Genomic DNA, 8,528 nt, shown 5'->3' with positions numbered 1-8,528 from the left:
TTGCAGATGGGAGGAATAGTCTCCCACAAAAAAGGTTTCAGTGGCAGACACGGGGTCTCTAAAAATAGTCGTGCTGAGAGCCTAATGGCCCTTGGCACAATTGCTGGTGTTGGGGTTGAAGATGTCTTGGAGTTTGCTCAAGTGGTTGAGAGGGAGGGAGGTGCCATCGACTTGGAGGAACTGGCACCAAGCCAGGGTGATACAAATCCAGGCAAGGCTGTGGGGCAGGTTAGGGAGCAAGGCTGGAGGAGTGACTCAGGAAGAAGGTGGGGGAGGTGACAAGCCCCCAGGCAGGGGCCCTGTGGCCATGGGGATCTTTTTAAATTAAGACTAGGGAGTGAATAGTCCAGGGCAGCTAACTTTAGTTATTATAGAAAGGGCAGAAGCAGATGGGTCTGCTCCGTCTCGCTTCTAAGAAGATGGGCAGGACAGAAATGGCAGCCTCCTGCAGAGGCCCAGTGAGAAGCCTGGCCCTCTGCCACGCAGGACGGAAGACAGATTGGATTCCACAGAGGGGAGCTGCCCTGGGAAGACCTCACGGATGGCCAGGACCCACCATTCGGGATTCCCGTTTTCTCCAATGGGCACTAATGCCTGTGCCTGGGTCCTGGCAACACTCTGGACTCCACACTCTCCTGGGTTTCACCTTTGTAGCAGGATCCCTGCAGACCAGGCCCATGACAAACACCGTCTCCAGCGGGCAGAGCGAAGGAAGGGCGCAGCGCCAGGCAGTGGTGCAGCTGACTGTCAGGAAGAGGCCTACTTCTGGTGAAACTGGGCAGACAAAAGGCAGTGATAAATGCGATCTCGGGGTGGTGGAGGCTCTCAGGAAAGGAAAAGGCAGGACTGAACTTCCGCACAGCAGCAATGGCAGAACCAAAGGTGGCTTTGACCTCCACGAGGGCTCAGATCCAGGCCAACAGCTTGTCCAGGACAGGGTGCCAGGTGTGTCACTGGTCCAGGAGCACTATGCTGGCAGAATCCCTTTGGTGCCTGATGGCCCTGCCTTCGTGGGAACAGAGGCTAAGGCTTTTGAGTTACAGCTGCCTCCCCAACAGTGCATCCCCCTCTCCTTCCTCAGCCTCAGGTGGGAGACAGGGCAGGCAGCCCCTCTTTCCTCTTCTCCACTTCTCCAGCCCCTGTCTGTCCACCCAGCTGGAGGCAGCCAGGCTTGCCTATGGACTGGTTGACAGCCTTCATGCACAGGCTCTCCACCAGAGCCTTTCTTGGGGGCCCCTGGCCTGGGCTCTGAGCTGGGAGTGAAGGGGATGACCCATGCGGACTGTTTCCTGCTTGTAGCTTTCCCTGGGAAAGACTCTGCCAGGCCTTGGAGCCAGACCAGGAGGCTTCATAAGCCACCGCAAGCAGCAGGGCTCCAGATGACATCACAGGGAAGATCAAGAGGGTGTGGAGGGGCATCCAAGCCTCGCCAGGAGACAGGAGACGCCGGCCCAGCACAGCCCTAGGGGCGACGCCATTCCCACTCACTGCCTACTCTCCTCTCACCTCTGCAACACTGGGGACACTCACAAGAGTGTGATCCAAGTCGGCCGTCGTCTTCTGCAGCTCTGGAGACCTGATGCTGGGGAAGGGCATGCCTGGCATCACCACACACCTAGGGGGAGACAGGAGCCTGGGGCCGGTGGGCCCACACATCACCAGCTGCTCCGTTCTACCATTTCCTCAGCCCTCTTGGCTGTGCCTGCGGCTCTGCCCCTCCCCTCTCTGCACCTACCACCCGGAGAGGGCTTGTTCAGCTCAGAGATCCCACCTAGGCCAATCCACTGGGTTTTGCAGCAGCGATGGCCTGCCTGATCTTCCACCTGCTCTCCCAGGGCCAAAGCCAGAGCTGCTGAGACCCTCCCTCCAGCCGGCTGGTCTGAGCAGTCACAGCCCGGCTTTGGGCTCCGATGGCAGCAGACGGCAGGTAGGGGTCCAGCTGCTGGAGCGAGGCCGGCCGTGTATCACAGCCAAGGAGATGAGCAGGAGCACTACTTACTGGCCTAGGTTGTCAGAGAAGTTGATCCTCTCACTCATCTTTCCTCCAATCTTTCCTCCAATCTTTCCCCCATGCCTGGTTGTGGTATTAGGTTACATGCAGACAACACGGGCCAGAATATGAACAATGGCCCATCCCACTCTAGGCATGGCTCCTCTCCACAGGAAAACTCCACTCCAGTGCTCAGCTTCCACCCTGGCACAGGCCAGCAGTTGCTGAAAGTCAGACACCTGCAGACGAAGACCACAGCATCAAGACCCTGTGACCTCCCAAAGGCCCGGTGGAAAGGACACGGGAAGTCTGGGCTAAGAGACAGCAAATACACATGAACAGAAAGAAGAGGTCAAAGAAAAGGCTGACGGCAAATTAAGAAAAAGAAAAATGGTGAACGATACCCGGTGCTGGCAATCTCGTTTAAACTACATGCAGGAACAGCAAAGGAAATCCGGCAAATTTGCACAGTCATTCTCAACACCGGCCATGCAGCAAAATCATCAGTGGAAATTTAAAAAAATACACATGGCCAGGCCCCAGCCCAAATCACTAATAAGAATCTCCAGGGCTTCACCTGTTAGACTGGCAAAAATCCAGAAGTAAACACTTTGTGGAGAAACAGGCATTCCTAGACATTGCTGGTGGGATACAGAACAGTACAAGTCTGATGGTAATCAGTTAACAAATTAAACATTTATTTTATACTTTTAAACCCAGGAATCCCATATTTAGGAGTCTACTGAGACCAAACAGCATATGCTCCGGGTGTTTTCCCATAATCCGCCACTACTGTTGGAGCAAGAGGGCCCGGCAGTGTCCGCAGCTGCCAGCAGGCGGGCGTGCCGCCTCTACACTGTGAGCAAGAGGACCCTGCAATGTCCCTAGCTGCCAGCAGGCGGCGTGCCACCACTATACAGTAAGCAAGAGGGCCCTGCAGTGCCCCGGCGCCAGCAGAGGCCGCTGGCCACCACTCTAAGCAAGAGAGCCCTGCAGTTGCCCTAGTTGCCAGCAGGGGGCGCACTGGCACTGCACCGTGAGCAAGCGTGTCCTGTAGTGCCCGGCTGCAAGCAGGGGGCGGTCGAGCCCGACTTTTCGGATTACTGACGTTCCACCCGTCTCTGCACCGCGCCGCCGCGACGTGCGTTTCTGCGCCTGCACGGGGCCGCCCCTCCCCACCCCCCGCCCCCAGCCCGGCGCCGTGCGACTTTGCTCCTGCACCACGCGCCCCACAACCCCCGCCCATAGGCGTGGTCTCTGCGCCTGCGCCGCGCCTCCCCCCAGGACGCGCTAGCATGTGTCTCTGCGCCTCTCTGCGCCGGCGCCGGCGCGGTGCGCCTCTCTGCGCCGGCGCCGGCGCGGTGCGCCTCTCTGCGCCGGCGCCGGCGCGGTGCGCCTCTCTGCGCCGGCGCCGGCGCGGTGCGCCTCTCTGCGCCGGCGCCGGCGCGGTGCGCCTCTCTGCGCCGGCGCCGGCGCGGTGCGCCTCTCTGCGCCGGCGCCGGCGCGGTGCGCCTCTCTGCGCCGGCGCCGGCGCGGTGCGCCTCTCTGCGCCGGCGCCGGCGCGGTGCGCCTCTCTGCGCCGGCGCCGGCGCGGTGCGCCTCTCTGCGCCGGCGCCGGCGCGGTGCGCCTCTCTGCGCCGGCGCCGGCGCGGTGCGCCTCTCTGCGCCGGCGCCGGCGCGGTGCGCCTCTCTGCGCCGGCGCCGGCGCGGTGCGCCTCTCTGCGCCGGCGCCGGCGCGGTGCGCCTCTCTGCGCCGGCGCCGGCGCGGTGCGCCTCTCTGCGCCGGCGCCGGCGCGGTGCGCCTCTCTGCGCCGGCGCCGGCGCGGTGCGCCTCTCTGCGCCGGCGCCGGCGCGGTGCGCCTCTCTGCGCCGGCGCCGGCGCGGTGCGCCTCTCTGCGCCGGCGCCGGCGCGGTGCGCCTCTCTGCGCCGGCGCCGGCGCGGTGCGCCTCTCTGCGCCGGCGCCGGCGCGGTGCGCCTCTCTGCGCCGGCGCCGGCGCGGTGCGCCTCTCTGCGCCGGCGCCGGCGCGGTGCGCCTCTCTGCGCCGGCGCCGGCGCGGTGCGCCTCTCTGCGCCGGCGCCGGCGCGGTGCGCCTCTCTGCGCCGGCGCCGGCGCGGTGCGCCTCTCTGCGCCGGCGCCGGCGCGGTGCGCCTCTCTGCGCCGGCGCCGGCGCGGTGCGCCTCTCTGCGCCGGCGCCGGCGCGGTGCGCCTCTCTGCGCCGGCGCCGGCGCGGTGCGCCTCTCTGCGCCGGCGCCGGCGCGGTGCCGTTGCGAAGGCGGAGCTGCGTTCTCCTCACCACAGACCCTGGCGGGCAACGGGCACCGCGAGGGCGGAGCTGCCTTCTGCATAGCACAGACCCGGGAGACACCGCAAAGGCGGAGCAACTTTTTCGGTAGAGACTTTGGGGGCACGGCCTCGCGTCGGGACAACTCGGAGCCGCATCGACGGTGAACAAAATCCTTCCTGTTTGCAGCACTGAATAATGAGGCTTAGGGTTAGGGTTAGGGCTGGGGCTGGGGCGAGGGCGAGGCTGAGGGTTTCGGGTTTAGGGTGAGGGCGAGGATTTTAGGGTTTTAGGGTTTTAGGGTTAGGGTTTGGGTTAGGGTTAGGGTTGGGTTAGGGGTAGGGGTTAGGGTTGGGGTTGGGGTTTAGGGTTAGGGTTTAGGGTTAGGGTTAGGGTACTGTAAATAATTTCACATTACTAATAATAAATTATTGTTTGTATTACATTATTACATAATGTAAAGGCTGTTAAGACATGTTTGTCTTCAAAGAATGGCCTTGGTTTCTCTGGGCAGTGCCTCCTCATGGAAGGGTAAGGGTTAGGGTTAGGGTTAGGGTTAGGGGTTAGGGGTTGGGGTTAGGGTTGTGTTAGGGTTAGGGTTAGGGGTTAGGGTTAGGGGTTCGGGTTCGGGTTAAGGGTTCGGGTTCGGGTTCAGGGTTAGGGTCAGGGTTTGGTTTAGGGTTGGGTTAGGGTTAGGGGTTAGGGTTGTGGTTGGGGTTTAGGGTTAGGGTTAGGGTTAGGGTACTGTAAATAATTTCACATTACTAATAATAAATTATTATTTGTATTACATTATTACATAATGTAAAGGCTATTAAGACATGTTTGTCTTCAAAGAATGGCCTTGGTTTCTCTGGGCAGTGCTTCCTCATGGAAGGGTAGGGGTTAGGGTTAGGGGTTAGGGTTAGGGGTTGGGGTTAGGGTTAGGGTAGGGTTAGGGTTAGGGGTTAGGGTTAGGGGTTCGGGTTCGGGTTAAGGGTTCGGGTTCAGGGTTAGGGTTTGGGTTAGGGTTAGGGGTTAGGGTTGGGGTTGGGGTTTAGGTTTAGGGTTAGGGTTAGGGTACTGTAAATAATTTCACATTACTGATTATTATTTGTATTACATTATTACATAATGTAAAAGCTATTAAGACATGTTTGTCTTCAAAGAATGGCCTTGGTTTCTCTGGGCAGTGCCTTCTCGTGGAAGGGTAATACATTCCTGCTAAATCATGGGCAAAGCGGGCTTCCAAGAGCTACAGGCTGCAGCAGCAGCTTCTCCTCTACGTCCTTCACTGCCTCAAATTGTTGTTGACTTTGAAAGCTTCTTTCAGTCTAGTTTTATCAACAGAGCTAGTATTTCATGAGGTTCTACTACATACCAGGTTCCAGAAAGCTAAATGCCTTTTGTTTGTTATTATTCACTAAATACAAATCACAGCTCTCTCCTCATTACTCACACAACAAAATTTAGCTGAGGGAGATTGAGTGACTTTCCCAGGGTCACATAGCTACTAAGAGCAGAGTCGTGTTTAGATTCATGTGGGAATATTGAACACAGAAATCAACCAGTTGAGACATCCTATGTTCCAAAAGCCTACTCAAGCCATTTGTTCTTATTTTAAGTAAAATCTTTATGCTAATTTTAAACTCCAAATACTTATGAATGGCAGAGATCTACAGATTTGATTCTGATGTAAGAAATGGTGGTCACCAGCTGGTTACTGCTACCACCCCACAACCCCGAGCATACTGGACGAATGTCTAAGCCTTGTGGTTAGTGTGGACAATGCTGGTGGAGTCTGAAGTTGTCATGCAGTGACTCATGCAAGCTTAGGCAGATTTGGTGATATATGACACAGAGATGCAAAGAAATGTTGTAGCTGACACACACAGGCTGGCTCTGGGAGATGCAGAAGGAGCACGTCACCCAAAATAGAGCCAGACAGACATCCTTAAGGAAGGAGCAAAGGGGCTGCATCTTAAAGAATGTAGAAAGGATTTGTCATGAGAGATGGGGCAGGAAGTTCTTGAGAGGCAGAGGGAGAGCATGAGAATGTTGGGAAGGGAGGAGAGATTCTCGCACATCTGGGAAGCTGACAACCCATCAGCATGGCCAGAAGGAAAATAAGGAGGAGGAGCAGAAATAGATGAGGCTGGATATAGAAGCAGGGCTGAAGCTGTGTCGATTGTAGTAAAGAGTTGTGATTCTATGCAGAACGCATTAGGTAGCATTCTAAACAGAGATCTTTTAAAAGAAGAGTCAGCAAGTGTTTTCTGCAAGGGGCTAAATTTAAGTTTTCCAAGCCATGTGGTCTCTCTCTCTCAATGACTCAGCTTTTCCATTATACCATGAAAGTAGCCAGAGACATTATGTAACACAGGTATTGGCTGTGTCCCATTACAACTTTACTTACAAATGCAGACTGTGTCAGACATGGTCCATGCATGGTAGTTTGCCACACCCTGTTTTAGAAAGCTCAGGTTTATGATGTGATGGAGAATGCCTACAAGAGCTCTTGTTTTAAATGGTAGAGTGAACATACACTTGAATTCTATCCTGCTTGACCCAAGCTCTTGATAGCGAAAGGTAGAAAAGATAGATGGTAAATAGATAGATAGATGATAGATAAAGAAAATACATAGCTGTTCCAGAAAACAGAAATGGATAACTTCATGAACCAAAAGCAGAGTAATATACTTTAGAAAGGAAGCAGGCCAGAAAACCCACAGTTGCAAAACAAATAGAATTTCCAACTGCCTCTTGTAGCCCCTTCCTGGAAGTAGTCACAGCCCAGGGTGTTCGACTTCTTCCTCTGTTTTTTGTTTGTTTGTTGTTTGCTTTTCTGTGGGGTTTTTGTTGTTGTTGTTTGCTTTAAAAAAAAATTCCCTTTCCCTGCTTTTTTGTCACAGCAGCCTTTGTCACTTCAAACACCGCAAGTGTTCTTTAAAAAAAATTATATCAACCTTTCAATTAAAATGCAACATGTCTGAAACTTGGTATCTGGAGAGGTGAGTTGGACAAAGGAGCCCTTGTTACTGCACGTTTTCATTCTTCAAATTTCACCTTGCACGCAGTAACAGACAGTGCACAAAGCCACTTCCTTATGGACAGAAATTCTGAAATCCTTTTATGCCTGGCCTTTCCATCCTTCAACTTCCCCTCTCCCACGCTGTGAATGATTGTATTGGACATTTTTGTTTTAATGTCAGTGACAGGGGAACACAGGTAGCTCTAATATAGCTGTGACCCAGATGCTTCTGTTTCTAGCGTGTATTTATTTTGCAGCAAACATTTATATCCATGATTTTTCACGGTCTTTTGAAAATAATTAGGCAATATCTCATCTGAGGTAGGATGTTTCTAGGGGTTGTGTTCTGAGGGAGGAAAACTAATCTGTTCTCTTTCCACTGCATTCTAGGAACAGTAAGAGGACCTTGTGCATGAATAATTTGTTTCCACACTACAGGGTGGGTAATAAGCAGATTAGTAAAAACAATTCTGCTTCACTTCAATAACAGCCTCCTCCAACTCATTTTTTCTCAACAAACTTATTTTTCCAGCAGAAGAATCCCAGACTTCTTAGAGAACCCAGTGACTTTTTGCACCTTAAATCTGTGAAATCCTCATGTTTTCTTCTGCCGTATCCATAGTTCAAACAAAGATGAGGCAAAGCTAGATGCATTCCTGAAGGAACCCAAGAAATTCCTCTCTTTCTTTCTCTGGAATGAAATGAATTCTCTAGACAACCAGTTCTAACCTTCAGAAACCAAACCTGTTTGTGAGATCTCCTTCAAATACTGCTGTGGACCCCAGTGTTTATTCAGTACATTTTTTACATATTTGTTTTATTTGGAATCCATGTATTTGTAATTTTAGTGTTTGTATTAATATCAGGGAGAAATGTTTAAATCTGTCTATGCCATATGTGCCTCTGGCTTATTGCCCAATTAATTGTAGTCTCAGGCTAAGCTTTGGTTTCTATCTTTAATTTTTGTCAGAAGAAATATAACTGATCTCAAAACATCTGCTTTTATTGTAGGGGCTCATGCTGCCATCTCCATTCCTCTCTCTTTTCTTGCAATCTGGGTGGAAGTTCTTTAATATGAACATTTCAACCACCTTCATTCTACCATGTCCACTATCAGCACATTCAAACTGATCCAGCCAAGGCTGTCATCTTAGGTCAGGGATTTTTTAGGAATCTATTTTGCTGTGATGCGGCTGGCACCCCTTTGACTCACTGTATCACCCCAGGGTTCTTTTCATTTCAGAA

The 8,528-nt window shown here is 53.3% G+C and overlaps 1 protein-coding gene across 1 annotated transcript; it reads right to left on the bottom strand.

Moving 5' to 3' along the window:
- Positions 1–587: 587 nt before the first annotated feature.
- On the bottom strand, positions 588–2,286 carry LOC134756540 (putative ATP-dependent RNA helicase DDX12). The gene is made up of 3 exons (XM_063693734.1): positions 2,000–2,286; positions 1,507–1,615; positions 588–824 (listed from the first exon to the last, which is right to left on the bottom strand). The coding sequence occupies exons 1-3, from the start codon at positions 2,035–2,037 to the stop codon at positions 588–590; spliced, it is 384 nt and encodes a 127-aa protein (XP_063549804.1). The 5' UTR covers positions 2,038–2,286.
- Between the last annotated feature and the right edge of the window lie 6,242 nt (positions 2,287–8,528).

This window comes from Gorilla gorilla, chromosome 10 (assembly GCF_029281585.2).
Source record: "Gorilla gorilla gorilla isolate KB3781 chromosome 10, NHGRI_mGorGor1-v2.1_pri, whole genome shotgun sequence".
NCBI lineage: Eukaryota > Metazoa > Chordata > Mammalia > Primates > Hominidae > Gorilla > Gorilla gorilla.
Note: the sequence above shows the minus strand (reverse complement) of the source record. Positions and strands in the feature narration are given on the sequence as shown.

What these genes read in the sequence shown, in the direction of transcription:
- LOC134756540 (XM_063693734.1), bottom strand. Translation starts at nt 2,037, where the DNA reads ATGAGTGAGAGGATCAACTTCTCTGACAACCTAGGCCA. An exon ending in TTCTCTGACAACCTAGGCCA is followed by an intron (nt 1,616 to 1,999) that starts GTAAGTAGTGCT and finishes GTCTCCCCCTAG; the next exon opens with GTGTGTGGTGATGCCAGGCA. An exon ending in GTGTCCCCAGTGTTGCAGAG is followed by an intron (nt 825 to 1,506) that starts GTGAGAGGAGAG and finishes TCCTTTCCTGAG; the next exon opens with AGCCTCCACCACCCCGAGAT.